General features: G+C 37.2%; 3 protein-coding genes across 5 annotated transcripts in view; 1 reads left to right on the forward strand and 2 right to left on the reverse strand.

Annotated features, from left to right (window-relative positions):
- Positions 1-60: 60 nt before the first annotated feature.
- On the forward strand, positions 61-2,326 carry LOC113680822 (G protein-coupled receptor GRL101). Its single transcript, XM_089192492.1, has 4 exons — positions 61-192; positions 888-1,509; positions 1,659-1,801; positions 2,219-2,326. The coding sequence occupies exons 1-4, from the start codon at positions 61-63 to the stop codon at positions 2,324-2,326; spliced, it is 1,005 nt and encodes a 334-aa protein (XP_089048618.1).
- A 3,073-nt stretch (positions 2,327-5,399) lies between these two features.
- Positions 5,400-22,594, reverse strand: part of LOC113680827 (uncharacterized) — a 49,580-nt gene continuing 32,385 nt past the window's right edge. For all 3 annotated transcript variants that reach the window (XM_089192291.1, XM_089192292.1, XM_089192290.1), the window contains exons 36-48: positions 22,392-22,509; positions 16,114-16,185; positions 15,828-15,899; positions 15,091-15,162; positions 14,712-14,783; positions 14,550-14,621; positions 13,899-13,970; positions 13,664-13,735; positions 12,748-12,825; positions 12,119-12,503; positions 7,319-7,940; positions 6,998-7,152; positions 5,400-6,542 (exon numbers count right to left, since the gene is read on the reverse strand). In XM_089192291.1, coding sequence (XP_089048417.1) covers positions 6,435-6,542; positions 6,998-7,152; positions 7,319-7,940; positions 12,119-12,503; positions 12,748-12,825; positions 13,664-13,735; positions 13,899-13,970; positions 14,550-14,621; positions 14,712-14,783; positions 15,091-15,162; positions 15,828-15,899; positions 16,114-16,185; positions 22,392-22,509 — 1,970 coding nt within the window. In that variant the 3' untranslated portion in view covers positions 5,400-6,434. The remainder of the gene's footprint in view (positions 6,543-6,997; positions 7,153-7,318; positions 7,941-12,118; positions 12,504-12,747; positions 12,826-13,663; positions 13,736-13,898; positions 13,971-14,549; positions 14,622-14,711; positions 14,784-15,090; positions 15,163-15,827; positions 15,900-16,113; positions 16,186-22,391; positions 22,510-22,594) is intronic.
- On the reverse strand, positions 16,194-19,064 carry LOC149035274 (neuropeptide FF receptor 2-like). The gene has a single exon (XM_089192302.1). The coding sequence runs from the start codon at positions 18,957-18,959 to the stop codon at positions 17,862-17,864; it is 1,098 nt and encodes a 365-aa protein (XP_089048428.1). The 5' UTR covers positions 18,960-19,064; the 3' UTR covers positions 16,194-17,861.

A 22,594-nucleotide genomic window follows, 5' to 3' on the forward strand; every position in this document is an offset into this window, starting at 1 on the left:
GGCGAAGATAGCAAAGTTCAGTCCTTTCTTTTAAAAAATTTGGCAGTCGCCGACTTCATTATGGGTGTGTACCTCATTATCATAGCTGTACAGGACACTCGCTGGCAGGGAGAGTATTTCGAGCATGACGTGCGGTGGAGAGGTGGCATGTTATGTCAAGTGACGGGTGCCTTGTCCATGCTCTCTAGTGAGGTAATTTTTGTAAATTTGCAGCTTGCAGTATGAATCCTTATCCTCGCAAGTCATTTTTTAGTCTTATTTGAAATGAAGATTGTGTGAGGTGAAATGACAGTTTACAATATGAAATTTGATAGGACAGAGTGAAAGCACTACACTAAGATCTGGTATAGGCTCTTAGATAGTAGGATGAGGTATGACTGGTTGCGTCATAATTTCCCAAAGTTCTTTACCTTTAAAAAAGGGAAGAGTTTAAGCATAATTCTTTGCTCACGGCAAACAAGTCGAGGGTTTCAAAATAAACATCACTTGAGATCCTAAGAATGAAAGGGACAATAAAACGTAAGGAACATATACTTTGCGCTGAAGCATTTCGAATCCCTTCCTCTGCGTTTTAGATATATATTTCGAGAGTTATTGTAAGGTTATTATGGTCACATCCGTCGATAAGGACACTATTAGATCTCTGGAAATGTCTTTGATAAAGAGGAGCCATACTGAACGGCCTTGAGATATCACGGTACAATTATCAGGCTCATAAGTGTTTGGGTAGAGACGAAAGTAGCCAAAAAGAGCAAAAAGAGGAGAAAAATGACAATTTTACCGCACGGTTTTTTTTTGTAATTTGATCCTTAGGCCAGCTTTATTGTTTCAAGTTTTCGCAGAGTTAATCAAATCACCAAAATTTCTCGTGCTATTTTCCTCCTCAGGTCTCAGTTATGCTTCTTACCGTCATCACCGCTGACAGACTTATCTGCATCGTCTTCCATTTTCGAGTTCAGCCTTTGAGCCTTAAGACTTGTTATTTGATTTGCTTATTGGTCTGGTTACTGGGCTTCGTCATATCATTTTTACCAATGTCGGGTCTGAGTTATTTCAATGCTGTGGGGAACGGGAATGGCTTCTACGGAAGATCAACAGTGTGCCTGGCTCTTCAGCTGTCCAATGACAGGCCGCCTGGCTGGGAGTACTCTGTCAGCATATTCATCGGCTTCAATTTAGCAGCATTTTTGTTCATTTCGTTGTCTTATATGGCCATTTTTTTGTCTGCTGTGAAATCATCGAGCGCGATAAGATCAACGAATGTCAAACGGGAGTCAACCCTCGCCAAACGAGTCGCCTTTATTATTTTGACAGACTTCTGTTGCTGGATGCCTGTGATAATTGTTGGTATCTTATCCTTGACCGGAAGTTTCAATGATCCCGAGAAGCAGGTATATGTGTGGATGGCGGTATTTGTACTTCCGTTTAATTCCTCTGTGAATCCTATACTGTATACACTTGCTACTCCTCAGATGCGGGATTGGTTCTGTAAAGATTCTAAAAGTAAAGGTGAGAGCCTTATACTTGTTTTATTATTCATAGTCAATAGAGTTAAGTTCATTTTCACTTGCTTCTAAAAACTCTGCGGTAGGTATATGATAGGCAACAAATAGCCTTGCATATTGCGACTTCAGAATATCATATTTTGTTTCCCCCAGTGAATGGAAATAGAGGAGTTCGCTCTGTGGATAAATCAGCGACCCCAGCCAGCAATCTCACAACTGAAAAAACTAAGACTGAGTTCAGTTTTCCTTCGTTGAAATCCGTCACAGAACTGAATCATATTGGAAACATTAATGAGGTAAGATTTTAAAGAGACGATATCTAATCCCTTAAATTTGCTCATACAGACGGGGTGGATGAATAATTTGAAAAGCGTGGAACGCTTGGTGCTTACCGAACTATTTATGACGAGGTTAAAGAAATATCCGGTACCTTATCTCCCATGATATTGCGCAAGGTTTATTTTTACTAAGGTATTGAATTGGTTTGGGTGAAAGACAGTCAGGATAATCCTCTCTCGGACTTTTAATCGCTGTACCCCAATGGCTAGTTCGCAATAAGCATAGTTCTTTATCTTACAAAATTGAGCCTGGCTTACTTCGTAATAACCTCAGCACTACGTCGGTCAGTTCGCTGTTCTACTTAACCAAGAGTCATAAAGGAAAATAAAAAATATTTATGAGATAAGCTGATGTATGAAATTTCTCCTCATCAGGGTTTTCCGGACGATGATTTACAGCCAAAAAGCAGCAATGAATTGGTTTCAATAAAAAGTGGCTCTTTATATGAAGACATGGTTTCCACTTTCGAAACTCACCTCTGAGGCGATATCTTGGATCGTGAAAAACGGTGGTGTTAGATTTGTTGGTTTACAAGGCTGAAACATACATAATATTAAGAACTAGCGACATAGCTATCTTTTTTTTTTATTTCCTCTAATTGTTTTCAATTTAGTTACGTTATGTTCAATAGCTGGCAGATCAGACCTCTTGCACTTCTGAATGGTACATGGAAAAAATTTCCCTTTGTAACCTTTGAGCATCTTTACTTTTTGCTGAAGGCCTTTGTAGATATCAATTGGAAATAGGTACATATCAAGAGCTATCAGTTCTCCTCTAAAGTGGAAATTCCTCTCAAACAGTACAACTGATTTTCATTACGAATCTTATTTTAAAAAAAATTTAGGGGAGTAAAACTTTTCGATCTCGTAGCTGGAGTCTTTCAAAGAGAAGTTAGCTGTGAATTTATGCTGTACCGTAATCGTTGGGGTACTAACTACTTTCGGAGTAACTGGTGGCATTTCATATAGTGCTTTAATACTTTCCCATGATCAGTTCTGCCAGATCGATCTAGCTAGTCCAAGAGGTTCAAATCCCTGGATGAAAATGAACATCAGGCATCTTTTAAAATTGCCAATAAGTAATTTTATCTCATAGTGGTAAAAAGCCGATGGTTTTCTCGAAGGGTCAGCACAATGTATCAAAAAGGTGACTATTATATCCCTGATGATACTGTATCATCTCAGAAAAAAGTTTCAACTAAGAATGTGTTCTGCAGTTATCATTGACGGAGGTTTGTGTTCAATTGAATGTCGGCAAAAACAAGGGTTTCCCCGCAATAATTTGAAATTGTCTTTATGTGGGATCAATAATAAAAGATCCAGTGACAGTGGAAAAATGGTTGTATTGAATCCTGGTCTCCCGCAAAACGTTCTTCTTTCATGTTTATCTTTCCACCAAGGGGTATTTTAACAAGGAGAGCCAGGCAAATGCCGGAAAGACCCGAATAGAAGTTGGCTGTACATTACAAAATAAAGCCATCCAATCCAAAGGGAAGTAGTGATATTCCTAGTCGATTAATTGTATAAAAAGCAGACTATGCATGGGTCTAATATAGCCGTAGGTTTAAAATAAATATCTATGTTAACTTTTAAATCAGTTATGACATGGTATAAAGCGTGACAAATAAACTTCTGAGAGAATAAAAACCTTTTAAGAACAACTTTAATGTCTGTCTTAAAGCTTTGTTTTTGTCTGTTTGTTTCTGTTAATTTTAATTGTTTGTTTTTAAGCCAGCTCTGTAGGCTTGTAACATGACAATGACTTTCTATAGCAAGGGGAAAATGTTTTCTCGACGAGGATATTTTTTCGGATGATTTTTCTCCTTTTCCATTTTGAAAGAACAACCTTTTTATATGCTTTTCCCCTTTGCTAAAAGGATTATTCTGAGAAATCATACGAGCAAGCGGTTTCCCACCAACTGAAAGTTATTGGAGGAGTGAGTTGGCTTGCTAAGTATACTTCTCCTCTGAATTTGATGTAAGTTGCTAAGCAAATCATTCATTACGGCTAAGATTGCCGTCAAATGCACACATTTAAGGGGGGAGAAACTTAAAAAGAAGCCTGTTGCTAGGAAAGCGGAAAGGCTCATTATTCGTCATTATTACTCGTTATCTATATTTAAATAGCTAATAATAAATACTTAAATACTTAATATTTTTAAGTATCAGGACGTATCGAAATTTATTATTTGTGTACTGTTTAAATATTAAGGCGACATTTCAACATTATTGTCGTAAACATGCCCACATCAGTTATAATTTAATTTTCAATCATTTATAAATAAACATCACTACCATGGCTAACAACCCACTCCAGTTTAATATACTTATACGAGGTTGTCCAGAAAGTCAACCATCAGTCAAGCATTTTTTTTTTTTATTGCAAACTCTCTCGACAACCTGGAATCAAATAGTTGGCGCTTATTACGATATGCATAGGGACACTTAGATCTTCAGAAAATAAGATTCATAGATTAAATAGATGAACGTGCTCCAAAACTGATCATGATTGTCTAAGATAATTCTTAATTTAAATGGATAAAAGAGTAACACAATCCATTACAGATCAAATGGCTTTTACTGCTGACGTTAACCTTGTTTTCTGTAGGGAAAGGCCACAAAGAGTATTTCTTCTTTCTCGGCGAGAGATAGTCCGCCGCATCTGAATTCCCTTTTTTCTTGAAGTTTTCCGTAATCTGATCTAGATGCTTTGCTGAAGATGCTATGCTCATTGTTTTAACACAAATAAGACGCCCACGGCTAGATTTCAGATCTCCACAGTTTGGTCAAGAGTCTATACGCTAACCTTTCGTCTAAGTCCAAATCGTTCATTCTTTCTCTCGTTTTTCACAGCGGTTGTAGAGTGGCTAATAATCCATGCGAGAAAGTGGCGAAGTGTGACAATCACAGGGGAAAGTTCGGGTGTCGATGTCCAAAGGGCGATACTTGGGAGTACTGTGAATTGGCAAAGAATTTTATTGTATTACATTATCCGTACGGTCCAACGCTCACTTTTAATGAAAAAAAAGAAAGAAAAGAAAATCCCTGTATGAAGGATGTAAACGATGACGCGAGCAGTGGGCTGCAATGAGCTGTACAACCCACAAGATGGTAGCAGAATACAAAGAGACAAGAGTATATGATCGTGGATCCAGATAGTAGACCGGGAAAAGTCTGTTTTCATTGGTATTGACTAATGTTTCGACAGCTGAACTAAGATCAGCCTTCATTGGCGTCCTAGAAATTATTTATTTACGACATTGACCAGGACAACCTAACTCTAACGACCACGCGAAACTGACCAATCACGACAGACTGACGCTACCTGAGTAAAAAACCTACTAATCTTTATACACGCCTAGATTCATGACACTCTCCTGCTAGACAAATCATCGCTTGATTCAAACGAACGAGGACTTCCGTTTAGGTTTTCAAAACTTCAGTTACTGGCAGCAGGCCCTCTCAGGGTTAATTACATCTCCTAGTAACTTTTAATGCGATCTTTGTTCAAACTTAGTTTTACTATCTGGAGAGAGTCTCTATTTTAGACAAGACATTTATGACACTTCGTGAGTGCATGCTTTTATTCAATATCCAAAAAGCCTTCGGCAGTAAAGACCACTCGAGGCTACAACAGTAGCAACAAAGTACAAAGTACCATTTAACACAGTAGTAATTGAATCAGTGTCCTGCCCTTTAGAGAATTTTCCACTAACTCAGCTAATAACAGGAAAAAATCATGACTTTTGTAAACTGAAAGTTATTTAGATAAAAAAAGATATTATTAGGCTTGTCATGGAAGTGAAAGAAGGAAGCATTCTGAGTCTCAAGAACTTTGCATTCCGCGCTCCGATGAGCACTGGACTACAATAGACAACTCAATTGTCAATTAGGCCATTACCGGGTTCATATGTGACAACCGTCCAAAGATTCTCCTATTTGCAACTTAGATTTGTTCTTTGTTTCATGCTCGTGAAAAACGAACATCTTTATTTATTGCATTATCAAGCTCAAAATTTCTCATCTTTCTCATTCTCTGGGTTACTCAGTTGTCTTCTATCTAGTATATCAAAACGAAACTCCATTTCCGAGTTCCATCGACAAAGAGTTCAAAGAGACAGCTACCTTACGCAATTCAGGCTCGAGAAGTGTGGAAACTGATATTCTATGCCAGGATAATGTAAGTGAGTTGAATCCAACTATAATTGGTGTACATAAACAAAACAAACCACGGCAATGACAAACTCAGTAATAAGTCAGTTACTCATGACCATGTCGCTTTCTCTTATTTTCATACACTTACACCACCTAATAGGCCTCATGCATGTTTACACCGGTCGGATTACCCAGTTTCACCCCGAAACCTCACTTTCAAGATATGGAATGGTGAATTTTAATCAGAAAGTATTCCCAACACACTGAGATGAATAGAATACTCACCCAGAAACAACAAGAAAGCGGCAAAGATTGATTAAAATATTACTGCAAACGAGGACTGGCGCTGAGTTTTCAGTACATAACGTAATTATGCATAAGATCTACTGAACACAATCGATTATCACGATCATTGTGAGGAAGGAAGCCTAATGCTTCAGAGGCGAGTGTCGTAAGTAGCACTCGAGTTATCTTCTAAAGAGCCACTTTCCACCGAAGCAAAACTGTTGCTTCTCTCTGGCTGCGAAGTATCGTCTTGAAAACCCTAGAAGAAAAAAAATTCGCACATAAGCTCATCTTATAAAAAATTTTCATTCCATTTACACCTTTATCTTTAATGGCTCATTGTTACTTAGAATAAGGTACTGCCGGACGTATTGCTAAGGCTAACATAAAGAAGGTAGTAGAAGTAGGCCCACATTTTCGCTAGTTAAAGAGACTGCAATTTTAGAAAGTTCTTACGGCGTGCGGCTACCCATTACAGCAAAGTGTCTCCCTGGGCAAACCAAAAGAGGATTACCCTGAATATCTTATTTTCAAATCTGATACAATGACGAGTAAGAGTAAACTTTCAGTGACAAAACAGGTGATTACATGAATTATACACCTTTAACCTCTTTAACCAACGCGGTATGTGGACGTTCCGATCTTTTCAAATCATTCATCCGCCCCTTCTACAGATGTGAATTGAGAGATTGTAAATTTTCCCTGGCCACTTACCTTATTGACATACCCACTACGTTCCAGATTGGCGACGGATTTCAGTGAAGGCACACTGAGTTCAATCGTTGTTATTCCTGTAGTAGGATTGCTGGCAGGTGTTGTGGAAAAAGCAGCTGATTTACCCACAGGGCGAATGCCTCTATTTCCATCCTCTGAGCAGGAAAGAAAATTTAACGAGATTTTAAAGTTTGTTTGAGCAACATTTCAGGGTATTTTTGTAAAAAAAAAAATCGCGTTCAAGTTTAAGGAGGAAAATATGGCAATAGAAGATGAACTTATCGCTTTTGCTGACGATGACTAGCTTTAACAATGACTTACCTTTACTTTTAGAATCTTTACAGAACCAATCCCGCATCTGAGGAGTAGCAAGTGTATACAGTATAGGATTCACAGAGGAATTAAACGGAAGTACAAATACCGCCATCCACACATATACCTGCTTCTCGGGATCATTGAAACTTCCGATCAAGGATAAGATACCAACAATTATCACAGGCATCCAGCAACAGAAGTCTGTCAAAATAATAAAGGCGACTCGTTTGGCGAGGGTTGACTCCCGTTTGACATTCGTTGATCTTATCGCGCTCGATGATTTCACAGCAGACAAAAAAATGGCCACATAAGACAACGAAATGAACAAAAATGCTGCTAAATTGAAGCCGATGAATATGCTGACAGAATACTCCCAGCCAGGCGGCCTGTCATTGGACAGCTGAAGAGCCAGGCACACTGTTGATCTTCCGTAGAAGCCATTCCCGTTCCCCACAGCATTGAAATAACTCAGACCCGACATTGGTAAAAATGATATGACGAAGCCCAGTAACCAGACCAATAAGCAAATCAAATAACAAGTCTTAAGGCTCAAAGGCTGAACTCGAAAATGGAACACGATGCAGATAAGTCTGTCGGCGGTGATGACGGTAAGAAGCATAACTGAGACCTGAGGAGGAAAATAACACGAGAAATTTTGGTGATTTGATTAACTCTGCGAAAACTTGAAACAATAAAGCTGGCCTAAGGATCAAATTACAAAAAAAAAACGGTGCGGTAAAATTGTCATTTTTCTCCTCTTTTTGCTCTTTTTGGCTACTTTCGTCTATACCCAAATACTTATGAGCCTGATAATTGGACCGTGATATCTCAAGGCCGTTCAGTATGGCTCCTCTTTATCAAAGACATTTCCAGAGATCTAATAGTGTCCTTATCGACGGATGTGACCATAATAACCTTACAATAACTCTCGAAATATATATCTAAAACGCAGAGGAAGGGATTCGAAATGCTTCAGTGCAAAGTATATGTTCCTTACGTTTTATTGTCCCTTTCATTCTTTTTTTTTTGTATTTTATTAATTTTTATTAATTCAAAGTTACATACATTTTTGATAAACAAACATAATTCACATAAACAGACAGACACGGTACATCATATATCTACATACACAACCCACAGTTCCTCTTAGCTCTCCTCGGCTTCTAAAAATAATACTAGTACAGCGCAGCAACAAACACGAGATTCTATATCATCTAATAATTTTTGTACTTGTCCCATTTCATATTATGAGCTTTTAGCTTATTATTTGATTTTGCGATCATAGTCTCGAGTTGGTGGATCGTTTTAATTTTGAGGTTTAATACTTTAATTGAAGGAAGAGATTTGTTCTGTCGGCAAGAATATAAATACTGTTTGGCAATTATTAAAATATGATTGATTAATAATTTGTCTTCGCACCTTAAAATACCAAACATTTTATCTTTTTCAGAGAGGTGTTTTATCTTTACACCTTGATTATCGAACCACTTTATTACCTCAGCCCAGAAATCCTTAGTATAACGACAAGAAATAAAAAAATGCTCCAAGGATTCGTTCATTTCGCCACAGAAGGAACACGCCGGGGATGGAATAATACCAATTTTGTTTAAAAAAGAATTTGTGATGAGACACCTGTTAAGTAGTTTATACTGGAATTCACGCGATTTTGTGTCCAAGGAAGTACGAAATGGCAAGCTGTAAATCTCTTTCCATTCTAAAACATCATTAACAAAATGAGTCTTAAAATTCAGTTGGGCAGTCGGTGGAGTGATGATTCTATTTCGAAGTTCTTTATATATAGTCTTTGAAATGACTGTTTCAATTAAAACGTTTTTGTCATTAAAACTTAATTTAATTTCGTTATACAAATTGAAAGGCTCGTCAGCTGTAGAAGCAAGCGTGTTTAATGATTCGCGCCATTCAACTGGTAAGGCGTCTATGACAGAAATAAGTCTAAATATATCTAACGGCGAGGTGTTTAATTCTCTCAACTTGTAATTACTTTTAACAATAAATTCGTTATTTTCCGAGATTAGATCCCCTATTCGAAGAATTCCTTTTTCTGCGAGATTTTTAAAATACACAGATTTGCCACCGATACAAATAAATTTATTATTCCACACAATAGCTTTTGAAAGATCTTGTCTATTTTGATCCTGTATACTTGTGTGAGTTGCTGCGGAACATTTTGCGAAACTTTTAAAGCATTCTTCATAAAATGCTGGAAGCTTTATGGGCAATTTCTTCAAATCAAAATCGCAACATAAAATAAGTTTACCCCCCACAGGTTCAAGATAATGCAGTACAATTTTTTTCCAATTGCTCGGTTGATCGCTTGCCAACTTTTTGCAACAGAGGATTCTCTGAGTCTCTATTATAGAATCTAAATGTGGGGCTTTAAGTCCCCCATCTTCAATGTCACCAATAAGAGCAGAGCGTTTGATTTTGTCCTTCCCCTTCCAGATAAAATCGAAGATAATTTTGTTCACATCTTTCACAAATTCCCTATTTACTAATATCAAACTCGCGCGATACAGGAAAATAGGAATGATAAAAGTTTTGACAATTTGAATTCTTCCGATAATCGTCAAATCCCTCCACCTCCAAATTCGTAGTTTTTGTTGAATGGAACTAATTAATTCATCAACATTTAATTTTTGTTTCAATCGAAAATCATAGGTGAAGTGCACTCCCAGAATTTTAACAACTTTTTTAATTTTTAAGTTGCATGAAACGACATTGTCTTGTTGTAGAGTAGAAGAACAATTACCCAATATCATTATTTCTGATTTATCGTGGTTAATCTTCAGGCCTGAACAAGTCCCGTAATCTTTTATAAGTTTAAGAAAGTTCACAAGCGAAAGATTATCTTTCAAAAAACCAGTTAAATCATCTGCGAAAAGGCTTAATCTGATCTCTTCATTATCTACCTTAATACCATTAATATCTTTACTACTGCGTACCCTAATACAAAGAATTTCTAGCGCTATGATGAACAGGTAAGCAGAGAGGGGGTCTCCTTGTCTCACTCCCCTTTCAACTGCAAAGGGCTGGGTAGAAAAACCATTGTTTATGACACAACTTGAGATGTTGTTGTAAAATGTGTGTATCCATTGCAAAAATGATGGACCAAAACCAAAAGAGGTTAGAGTGCGAAATAGAAAATCTCTACTGACAGTATCGAAGGCCTTTTTGAAATCTATACAAATCATTCTCCCTTCAAGATTATACCTTTGTGAGAATTCCATGACATCTTCTATCGTTCTGACTGCGTCAAAAATAGTTCTTCCCTTAACATATGCACATTGATTATAATGTATGATGTTTGGTAAGACCTTCTCTAATCTTTTTGTAATAGCTTTTGACCCTATTTTTACATCCACATTGATAAGTGAGATTGGTCTCCAATTCGACAAATCCCGTTTGTCTTTATCCCTTTTCTCAATTAAGGTGATAATGGCTTCCTTTTGGGAATTTGACAACTCGCCATAATCATAAGAGTAGTTTAAACTGCCTACCATCAGATTTCCTAAAATGTGCCAAAAAGCTCTATAAAATTCAGCCGTTAATCCATCATTACCTGGTGACTTGTTGCTTTCAAAAAGCTGAAGACTCTTGTAACACTCGTCAACTGTTAATTTTCCATCACAGTTTCGAGCCTCATTATTAGCGAGTTTCGGTATTTCAGAGTTATTCAAGAAAAAATTTAGCATCTCCTCTGATGGTCTAAGGGGATCATGTTTACAAAGATTGGAATAAAAATTTTGTATCTCTTGGAGAATTCTTTTAGGGTCTGTGATTAGCACACCTTCACTGTTAAAGACTTTGCGAACAGAGCTTTTAGCTTTTTTATGCGTTTCCAGATTTAGAAAACACTTGTTGCTTTTTTCGCCTTTCTCATACCATGTGGCTTTTGATCGAATAATGGCTCCCTTTGCTATCTGTTCATAAATAGAATCGTATTCCACTTTCAACATTTCAAGCTCCTCCTGATTCTCAAAGGTTGGTGACTCATTGCACTTTTCCTCACAAATCCTTAGAGAGGTCTCAAGATCAGAAATCTTTTTTCTTTTTTTGAGCGCTTTCTCTTTACTATACTTAATTGAAACTTGTCTGATTCTGTGCTTAATTATTATTTTGGTGATTTGATTAACTCTGCGAAAACTTGAAACAATAAAGCTGGCCTAAGGATCAAATTACAAAAAAAAAACGGTGCCGTAAAATTGTCATTTTTCTCCTCTTTTTGCTCTTTTTGGCTACTTTCGTCTATACCCAAATACTTATGAGCCTGATAATTGGACCGTGATATCTCAAGGCCGTTCAGTATGGCTCCTCTTTATCAAAGACATTTCCAGAGATCTAATAGTGTCCTTATCGACGGATGTGACCATAATAACCTTATAATAACTCTCGAAATATATATCTAAAACGCAGAGGAAGGGATTCGAAATGCTTCAGTGCAAAGTATATGTTCCTTACGTTTTATTGTCCCTTTCATTCTTAGGATCTCAAGTGATGTTTATTTTGAAACCCTCGACTTGTTTGCCGTGAGCAAAGAATTATGCTTAAACTCTTCCCTTTTTTAAAGGTAAAGAACTTTGGGAAATTATGACGCAACCAGTCATACCTCATCCTACTATCTAAGAGCCTATACCAGATCTTAGTGTAGTGCTTTCACTCTGTTCTATCAAATTTCATATTGTAAACTGTCATTTCACCTCACACAATCTTCATTTTAATTAAGACTAAAAAATGACATGCGAGGATAAGGATTCATACTAAAAGCTGCAAATTTACAAAAATTACCTCACTAGAGAGCATGGACAAGGCACCCGTCACTTGACATAATGTGCCACCTCTCCACCGCACGTCATGCTCGAAATACTCTCCCTGCCAGCGAGTGTCCTGTACAGCTATGATAATGAGGTACACACCCATAATGAAGTCGGCGACTGCCAAATTTTTTAAAAGAAAGGACTGAACTTTGCTATCTTCGCCATAAACGAGCCTCCAGAAAATCACTGACAGATTGCCGACTAACGCTACAATGCCAAGAATCCAAAGGCAGACTCTAATGATTGGGTTCTTCATCATATCCTCGCAGCTAGAGAACTCGTTTTTGGGAGAATCACATATCAAGTCCTTTGCAGCTTTCTTAGCGTAACAGCAGACAATGAAGCTGTCCAGTGATCTACCAAAGGAAAAGTAACTGGTTTGTAGAAAGGGTCGGCATTGTCATTGTATTCGGTTTTAGATTTCAAATCCACTTTCAGTTGATTAAAAGTGTAGGAGAGTCACAAAAAAGACAAGAGATCAGTTTCAGGTAAAGTGAAGTTTCTCATTCAGTGTAACAAGATTTTTGTCCTTAGTACAGATAGAGATGGTTGACATTTCTAATAAGCATTAACATGTAATGCAGAATGTGTAGTACTTACAAGATCCTAAGGTTAAGCAGGCCTTCGAAGATGTCCGTCGCAATTTCACTTTCAAGAATGGTGTTTTCGTGAAGACGACTGCATCCAACGTCAAAGTTAAAGGGAGGAAATTAGCCGTTGTTCTAATTCATAAACATGTCTATTCAATTATAAACAGGAGGTTTATTAAAATAAAAACCCATTGCACGACAATTTCTTTGACCTTTGGATAATATCAATAATGCATGACAAAATCCTAACACCACTCCCGAAAAATTAATCTTTTGTAAAACGGGCAGCAGAAGAGACCAGTGACTCTTATTTGTTTACTATTTAAATTATTTCTGTATTTATCTTGCACGGCTAAGAACCAGTCCTATGATGAATTTTGTGTGGTGATCGCGTGTATCAATACATTTTCTCGAAAATATCGGTTGGGTCGAAACATGTTTGTCAGCTAAAGGGTGTTATCTTAATACAGCACCAGCTCCTCTCGGCCGATTAGCAAGGGAAATAAAACAGCTAGAGAAGATTAATACAAGCAGATATTTGGACTTAGAGGTTGTTCAAGAGTCACTAAGCCACCTGAGCCATGTCATACCTACGAGGGAGAAAGCATTCCCTTAAGCAAAATTATAAACTAGTCACGTGGTTGTCTAAGCATATCTTTACAAAGAAACCGTACGAATCCTCCCATAGAGTGACGAAAAAACAGCTTGCAAATTCCAAAAGGCTTAGAAACACTATTCTCCCCCTAAAAACCCTACCTTTATGAAAAAGGGGGGTCAAGTCATCAATAAAATTACTTGCTTTGGCACGACCCTGGTATCCATGATCACCGAACAAAACCAAAAAGATATTTTTTCATTTTATGCGATCTAACTTCTTAAGATATAGCACAAATTACATTTACATAACCACAAAACAATGAACTTACAGTGTTGTGAGTAAGATCAAGCCAGTAAACATGCCTTTGGTAAGTCGCTTCAATCCGTTGTTGTGCAGATGTCTAAAACCCAAAGAACGTAAACATTGATTTACAGAGATTAAAGAGAAAAATGAAATAGTAGTTGAAGCATGCTATGACAGTAATATCGTTAGAGAATACTAGTTCCATTCGCAAATATGAGCTACGGTTAACAATTCTGTCAGGCAACATAAAGAAAACTTACAAGTATCTTAGCTGTGAGAGAGACGCAAACGCTTTCTCGTCAATTATAATTATTTGGTTGTAGTCAAGATACCTGGAGGAAGGGAAAGAAGTAAATGAACACGAAATCACCAAATATTTAGTTATATTGTATGTCGTTTCTGCAAAGCAAAAGGCAACGGTCATAATAGGTTTATAAGAGAGGTTGTGGTTTGTTATCATGGCGAGTAAAGTTGTTAGTCTTACGATTGAGTCACGTCAAAAATGGATCACAACATGTCGGCTGCAAAAGGCTGGCAGTGTGCAATCGAAACGTGGTGATCTACATCATAGGGCAACGACTGAAAATTCACCACATAACTCTGATTATATTACGTATGGCAAGAAAAGATCTGTTCACAAAAACTTTCTTTACTGAAAAGAGAATAAATCATAAACAAGTGATTACTGATTTCGAAACTATGCGTGAAGGTGCTTGACAGCCGCCACACACATGGAGCTTCTCCCTGTAGGTGAGCCAACTTTTCTCCAACATTTGAGACGTCTATACGCAAGCTAGCGCGCAGGCTAGTTTTTGGTTCTTGTCTTAGTTACTAAGACTTTTTCCCAGGTTCTACGGTTTTCCTCCCTCTAGAAAAGTTGAGAAAGGAAGTTGAGAGGATCGCTTACTTACAGATGAGTTAAGCGTGTTGTGCGTTTAAATACATCCCTCTTAATATGACGAATACTGTTAGATCGCAGGCTTCTAAAAAATAAAATGAAAATAGAAATTTTCACAAAAAGTGAAACAGAGATTCATTTCATTTTAATAAGAAACTTTTTTCACGCCACTTACAAGATTCGTAAGTCTGTCAAATTGTCGAAAACGCCTTCTTGAAGGTCAACAAGAAGGTTTTCACCAATATCTCTGCAAGACACAAAAAAGAAACCGTTTTTGTATTTTTAATTTTACGTTGCACTCTCTTAAAATAGGCCAGAGCTTAGGCATCTCTGCCGAATATGTATTTGATTGGCTGACAATTAAATTGTGCATCCCACATTGAGAGCGAATCACCGTCAGTCAATTTATGCTTTTGTAAGTATGTAAACCAATCGGTAGAGTTGTCTGAGTATTTAATTGATGTAATTTGTCTTCTATAACACTTTTTATCATTATTTTCCATTTCAATGAAAAGTTCAAGTTATGTTTCAGCATTGTCACATTATATACTTACAAGTATTGAAGCTTAGTTGTTTCACCAAAGACGTCACTGTTAAGTTGCCTCAAGAAATTATTGTTGAGCCTCCTATGTCATGATGCAAGCAAAAGAAAAAGTTATTCAGGTTCGTCTGGACTTCACCAGAGAACTCTATGTCCTCTACGTTTTAAGTGATTAGCTTTCGTCTCCAAACTTTCCATTTATCACTCTATGTAAACGGATTCTGTATAAGAGCTGTACCGGAGGGTTTTTCTGGTGTACTTTCGCTAAGGTATATTTATGTAGTATGAATGATCTACATTACAACAAAAATTTATTACAAACTTATTAAACGCACGGGAATAAGTTCACTGAATGTAAACTTAATAACTGCCTACTCCCTGAAAGCTGACTCACCCAGTAGGAAGTAGGAAGGACGGGGAGGCTAGATTACAACTACAACGAATAAGTCCGGAAGCAAGAACTCACGTGATACTAGCAAATCATTGGGGATCCCAGTGTCCGTTGTTAGCTTTCAATTTTATTGTTAACTTTTCTCCCAATACTGACACTACATCTTAAGCAAATGGAATTGTGCATGACTAACAATTTTGTGAATCCTTTCCCATCGCTTATACATATTTTCTGAGTAGTTAAATATATTTCGGAGTTTGATCTTCAGTCTTGAAGAACCGACAGACGTGACTATACTACTCTTCACGGTCAAGCAATTCCACAAGTTACGATTATAGGATAATTTCTGAGCAACTTACAACGTTTCCAGAGATTTTAAACTTTCAAATGTTCTAGGTTCCATTTGAAAAACTTTGTTGTGGCTTAAATCCCTGAAACAAAAGAGAGAGATAGTTGATTGATGCGTACTTCACATCCCTTTATATCCTTATATCTCTTTATATACTTCCTATTTGGCATAATTAAGAGAGATTCGGTTGCATTTTATTAATGAAGACACTTTGTGATGCGTCTCATACGAAGAAGAATCTTCTCGATGGTTGTTAAAACTTTAAAAAAGATTCAAAGCAAACTCTGTTGACTTACATGTAGGTAAGAGATGACAGAGAGTAAAAGTCTCTGTTCCTTAGGCGAGTGATTTTGCTGCCAGCAAATAAACTGGAAGAGAGTAAGGAATATATATCACCTCATTTTACTCAAGGTTTTATGGCGGGTACGGTCGTTGAGAACGTTTGGAAAGACAATTCGTGGTCACCATGTGAAGGACCAATCTCCGGGGAAACGCCCTCCATATAACTTACCAAAAGGAGTTTATCACACTTACAATTTAAAGGATCTTTCGTAGTAATGAACAAACGTGAATTTGAGTAGTTCTTTAATTGAATTATATTTGCCAGTTTTTTATATTTACCAATGTCTTCAAAATAAGTAATGAAATTTTCCAAGCCATCCGTTATCTACTGAGATAACTATGGCGTGGTACAAAAACTGTGCTATAAGAAATTTTGAAAGTTCGATTGAAAAACGTGTCAACCAATTATCCAGCAGATTGAAGACATATTAACAATTAGCGTTTAAGTCGACGAAACAGAACAGACTTCATGCTTAGAAATAAGTGCGCTGTAAAAAAAAAATACGGCAAATGAAGTTCCGTTAATGGGGTCAAATGGACCTTTTCAGAGTTCTCACGACGCAGCTCATATCGAAAATAAGGCCAAGTGTAAGACTTTTCTTGTTAAATGAGCTATATTTACAGAACAATTAAAAATCATTTTTAAATCACAGGTTTCGTTCGTTTAAAAGCAGAAGCTTTAATTTACGTATCTCGAAGATGACCTTAAAGACGTGAGAACTTTCCAATTTGAACGAACTGTATATTTTTCTGAATGAAAAAAAAGGGAATCATCTCGCGGAGACAGAAGAGATGTCTTATGAGTGAGTGGAACATTTTGATTCTTCTACACTCGTAGCAAACGTTATACATCTTTGGTTATTCTGCCTCATAGCTTTCTCAAGCTTAATACCTATTACTAGTCCAAAGGTATTATTTCCAGCCTTTTCGTCTTGTTTTTCGTTGCTCTATCAATGAAGAGATGGATACAAGCAGGTACGGCCTATCTTATCCACTTTAGGTGCTTCGTTTGCGTCCATCTGGTTCTTCGTTTTTCTTAAGCTTTTATTAAAAGTAAAAAATGTGACGCTGCATTGTCACAGATGTTTCTTTGAATAAAAATAAAAGAGGACACATTCCGCCCATTAAATATTGATTTTACCCTACAAGTACTGCATTTTCTCGCTCAAATTTCCTGTGCGGCACTCATACCTGTTCATATTCAAACTAAGCCTCTTGACAGAAGTGACATGCGAATAAATTATTTAAACACCGCGAACAATTAACTAAATGAAATCTACACATGCAAAAGTTATTATTTATATTTCTTTTTCATTTTCCCTTCCCTTTTTCATCTTATTTGATTTACCTGTTAATCGATTCATACACCTGTTTTGTTTTCTTCCTTCAAAAACTTTAATAGACAGCAAAATGTTCCACGTTTGTAATGAGTTATAGAATATAAATAAGCTAAGCTTTATTTATAAAGTGGTTAACCTTAGAAAAACAGTTGAGCTGCACCTTTGACGGGTACTACTTATCAATTTGGTTTATCAGCTGGTCGAGTTGACAATGTAAACTGGCCACCATAAAGAGTTCGTGAAGCTGGCTTTTCAAGCGTTAACCCTCTGTCAGAGCGAATAGCGAAGGGCAAACGCCCAAAACGTCAGCGGGGACCGATTTACAGTACTAAGTCGGTCGATAAAAGCAAATTATCTCAGCTTTAGTTAGACAATCGTTTGTTAATGGTGTGATTTTTCGTTTCCAAGCGAATACTCCGCTCACTGGCAGGTATCCTTTGACTGTTGAGAAATGACGGAATTTGTCTTGAGCCACTCCTGTACTTACTGTTGAAGATGAGACAAACACAAGGATTTACAGCGCTCCACGAATGTAACAAAAATTTGACCACAAATAGAATCACCGTTTGAAATGCACAGACGGGAGGCAATCCCTTATCCCATAGGACAATTTGAGCGAAAAGGTAAACAGAAAGTGGAATCGTGCAAAAACTGAAAGCAACTATTATAGCCACCGACATTCGGACAATTTTCTTGTGTTGTTCATCACGCGATTTGTGTCTACAACCCAATTGCTGTTTTTGTTTCGTGTTGCTTCTCTTCAGCCTCCATGCTATCGTGCCATACATGATAACCATGACTCCAATAGGAACGAGGACGAAAGTGATGAAAGTCGCCGTGACAAATCTCTTGTGTGTTTGCTTGTGGACAAATGCCGGTCCCCAGTTAAGCCTACAAACAACTTCATTACCCTCTGGAGTAAGTTTGTACGCATAGAAATAGGGCGCGTGGACCATGATGGCGACAATCCATGTGCATAAAACGCCAACAAGGCGCACTTTTGAAGAGATGAGCTTAGCTTTAAGTGGGAAAAGTACAGCAATGAACCTGTCTACCGATATCAATAAAAGGCTTTCAATGGAAACGACCAGCGACACATCTATAAGAAAGTAGGAAAGTTTGCATAATATGCTTCCCAGCAGCCACGGTCTGACGACCTTCCAGGAGACTGATCCTGAGATGATCTGAACGAGACGGATGGGAATGAGAGTGAATGGGTTGAATAAGTCCGACACAGCCATGTTGAAAACGAGATAGTGGATTGACTTTCGGGATTGCTTGTTCTTTGCAATAGACAGGATGAGGATTGCATTTCCAACCAAGGAGAAAACCAGAATGGTGGAGTAAGCTGAGGCCTTGGCCACCATTTCTACAGTAGAATCACCCGCAACACAAGTCGAATTGGTAATATTTGGAGCAACATACCTTGGATGTGAAATGTTCTTGTCGAAGGACTCCATTGTAGAAAATTTGCTGAACCTGTTTGTATTTCAAGTTGGTTGGCCAGCATCAATTGACCGATGTTACCTCTTAAAGAGTGTCAGTAATTGAGCTGTTTTGTTAGAGAAAATGAAAAGTTGGAAATGTATGTACATAAATAGTTCGATTGCTGAAATTGTCAGATTATATTTACCGAATGCATTTATTAGCCAATCGCTTACATGGATAGAGGACATTTCCTGTCTCTGATAAAAACAAGAAACTGCTCGATCCCGTTTAATTAAGACAGATAGTGGAAAACTTGGCTTTTTGGCTCTCATAGAATATATCTGAGTGAAGGAAAGTAAAAAGCTTTTGTTTCGCCGAAACAATTATCGAGTTTCACATGAATTTCTTGAAGTCAATTTTCCTATAAAATACCGGTAAACTTTGAAATGGATATTTGTTTCAAGTCCATCTTGCTATTGAGTTACTTCTGCAGGAAAACCTACATCAAAAACTAGAGTGATGAGCTACTCTGACAAAGAGGAATTCATCCCTGTCGTGTTAAAACGTCTTAATGGATTCACCCGACAACTATGATCTCTCAACTCATTCTCTCAACTCATTGTAACGCAGAATTCTCGCCCACTTTCCATTTCATTCATAAATTAAACAGTCATGCTACCAGTTCATCTGCCCGTCCCTAAATCATCAACAGTACAGCCAATTTGAAGCACGACTACGGTAATAGACATCTATCGTAAACTTTGTCAAAAAAGTATAGAAAGCATACGTACAGTACAGATTATAACATCCTACTTTCTTAATTTCATTGCATGTAAATGTGAAAGGCTTTTAAACGCCCGGGTCACGAGATATGTAATCATATTTTTATTCCTATTGCATCTTGACAACTTCTGTGACATGTTTTTGATTACCAACGAAATTTTACGTATTCGCAATTATGGCTATCGCTGCAGCAAAAAAACCTAGGGTGTCTCTGAAACTAAGCAGTGAAAAAAACTAAAAATGAGGGTCAAGTTTCCAAGGACAGTGCCTTTTCAAGTTTGAAATTTACTTTTTCTTTTGTACTGTTATTTTTTTTTTCCGTTTCATCTCGAGCTTTTAAAGCTCGGAATCTACATTTCAATCTTACTTCTTTTTGCTTTCCATAGACGATCTTCTTGCCTTCCATAAATGAACTACCCTCGCTATTAGTAAAAAAAGGGATAATTTTATCTACTCCGACGCTGCTGAAATGAGACAAAACAATTTCTTCGATTCATCACCTCTTTTCTAAATATTAAAGATCGGCGATTCGATAACTCTTACATATTTTCCTGTAATCTCCATTTATTTCAAACCCGTATATGTAATTTCAGGGCATTAATGCTGACATATGTCAATTTTTTTACCGACCATTACACTACTATTTAAATGGTTTTGCATCTCAGAGAAAAAAAAAGGAACCTCTGTCACATTAGAGACTTTCCTTTGTTATCAACAGATTCTTTTTATAAACGTTTGAAAACACTGCACTGAAGCAAAACCTTCTTCCGTTCCTCAAAATTGATGAATGTGTAGTCGTCGGGAAGCAACTACCACTGGAAAGAAGCCAGGCATAAGGTGACAGATTTCAATCTTCCCGCATGCATAATTAAAATATGAATCAATCAAAAGACGTCTTATGATCTGTACGCTTGAAATTCAGCCCCAAAAAGTGAGAAGGGAAATTCCTTATGAAATACTCACTGATGCACCTAAAGAAAATCCGTTCACATGTGTAAATTCCAAAATAGACAAAAACGAAACATTAGAAAGGTTTACATGTATTGCAATATTTCAAGCCAGTGGAAGAAAAAAAATTTGGTTAACAAAACAGCAATTACAGCATTTGGTCGCCTTAGGTGAATATATGTATATTGCCTGTCGCACGAGATTTTTGAAAACATAGTATTCGTAATTTGGATCAAAAACGCATTACGCCCTGGTTATAATTTTTCTTTAGTGGTCATCTATATATGTCACATCAAGTTGTGTGTGATTAAAGATCTTTACCGTGCAGAGAGAACCCACTATTTATATTTTCACATGTAAAGATAGCGATGTGTTATCTAGGTTTATCAACTCGGCGTATTTGCTTATGAAAAAAAGGCTTTTAAACTTTACCAGCAATACTAAGGTTACATTCCCTCCTTTTTGATTTGTATTGTAAACATTTGGGGTAGAGTTTCCGCACAGCTCCGTACTATTGTAAAACAAATCTGTTCTCCCAATGGGAATGTATTGTTTTCTCTGTTCAAGAACTGAATGCATAATGTAGGATGGGGCTGAGCGGAAATTTTACCACATTTGGTAACGATAGCTTGTATTATTTCATGACGGATGCTGAAATGAAAAGATTTCAGAAATTCAGGACACTCAAAATTAGTTTCCAACAACTATAATTCTTGCCTGCTTTTACTGTTCTTCAATTTGCATAAAGAACTCGTGAGAATGTGTTGCCTCATGAAACCATGAGCCACTTGTTCTTATCCTTATTGAAAGCGGTAAACAAGAAAGGCAAAGAATACTCATGATGTAAATAAGCAATAGAAGGAATTTACAGGGCACACCTCGTTTTTTTGTGGACGAACCAAAACCCTTTGTACTCTAAAATTGTCTACTTATCAACTGCAAGATTGTGGGAGCAGTCATTCTACAAGATTTAATCTAATTCTCCTTCTACTCCATGACTGCTCCGAAAATTGGCCAGGCATTTTGAAGCGACCCGGCTCCGTAGCCTGTCCGGTGAAGTTGATCCTAGCATTGGGATTTTTAAAATGTGCTGAGAGATTGTCGGTGAAAGCTCATTGATTTCTGTATGTTTACAAGTACACTGCTAGTCTGCTTGCGGATACGAATTTATCTTTGCGTGTTGATTGCATCCGCGCATCATCATGTAGAATCCTCCAGATAAATCTCGTTTTAAAAAATGTGTAATATAGGTTAAATCAATTTTTTCAAATACTAGTTATTACTTACAGGAAACCTAAAAATAATCCACTAGGGAGGAATGGCTCTACATGCTTGTCACACGAAGAAATAGAGCTTTACCAGCAAAACAAAAATAAGTGTTCAAATTATAGAAAATCTATATGAGCTTCTTTGGGTGGTATATAACGTAGGTAGCCAAAGGCTACAAGTATAAAGAGCTAAACAGCAAGGCTTCAAGACGTTTGCACTGCCTTTGAATGGTCACAAAATTCGTTCGAACAACTTTGAGAGCAAATGATCGATGCGGGCTGTGATCTGCGAATCGAATCATTTGATAAGGGGTATGTTCTACCAATTGTTTGCAGCTTTTTTAGGTGGTTTCAGCTAAGGAATATCAAACACATTTTATACTAGACCTTAGTAAGAATTCCTCTGAGCTTTCGTGCTTTTTATAAAAACGAAAAACAATTAAATAACTTAATTACTTGACTTACAGCACTGTCGTAAGACTTGATAAATTCCATGGTATACTTTCCATGTATTCTGCCCCTTCCAACACGTACTGTGACGGTGGTCCTTTTGTAATGTAACACGTGCAACCCACTGGACAATCTACGCAAACAATGTGTACTAAGATAAATCAACAGTACTTTTCACGTTTTCTAGTCGTTATAAATCTCAAATTGAAAATTTTCTG

This window comes from Pocillopora damicornis, chromosome 13 (genome assembly GCF_964200805.1).
Source record: "Pocillopora damicornis chromosome 13, jaPocDami1.2, whole genome shotgun sequence".
Taxonomy (NCBI): domain Eukaryota; kingdom Metazoa; phylum Cnidaria; class Anthozoa; order Scleractinia; family Pocilloporidae; genus Pocillopora; species Pocillopora damicornis.

Excerpts from the sequence above, each read along its gene's own strand:
- LOC113680822 (XM_089192492.1), top strand. The coding sequence starts at position 61 with ATGGGTGTGTACCTCATTATCATAGCTGTACAGGACACTCGCTGGCAG. Across the intron at positions 193-887 it reads TGTCCATGCTCTCTAGTGAG|GTCTCAGTTATGCTTCTTAC; the intron begins GTAATTTTTGTA and ends TTTCCTCCTCAG. Across the intron at positions 1,510-1,658 it reads TAAAGATTCTAAAAGTAAAG|TGAATGGAAATAGAGGAGTT; the intron begins GTGAGAGCCTTA and ends TGTTTCCCCCAG.
- LOC149035274 (XM_089192302.1), bottom strand. The coding sequence starts at position 18,959 with ATGGAGTCCTTCGACAAGAACATTTCACATCCAAGGTATGTTGCTCCA.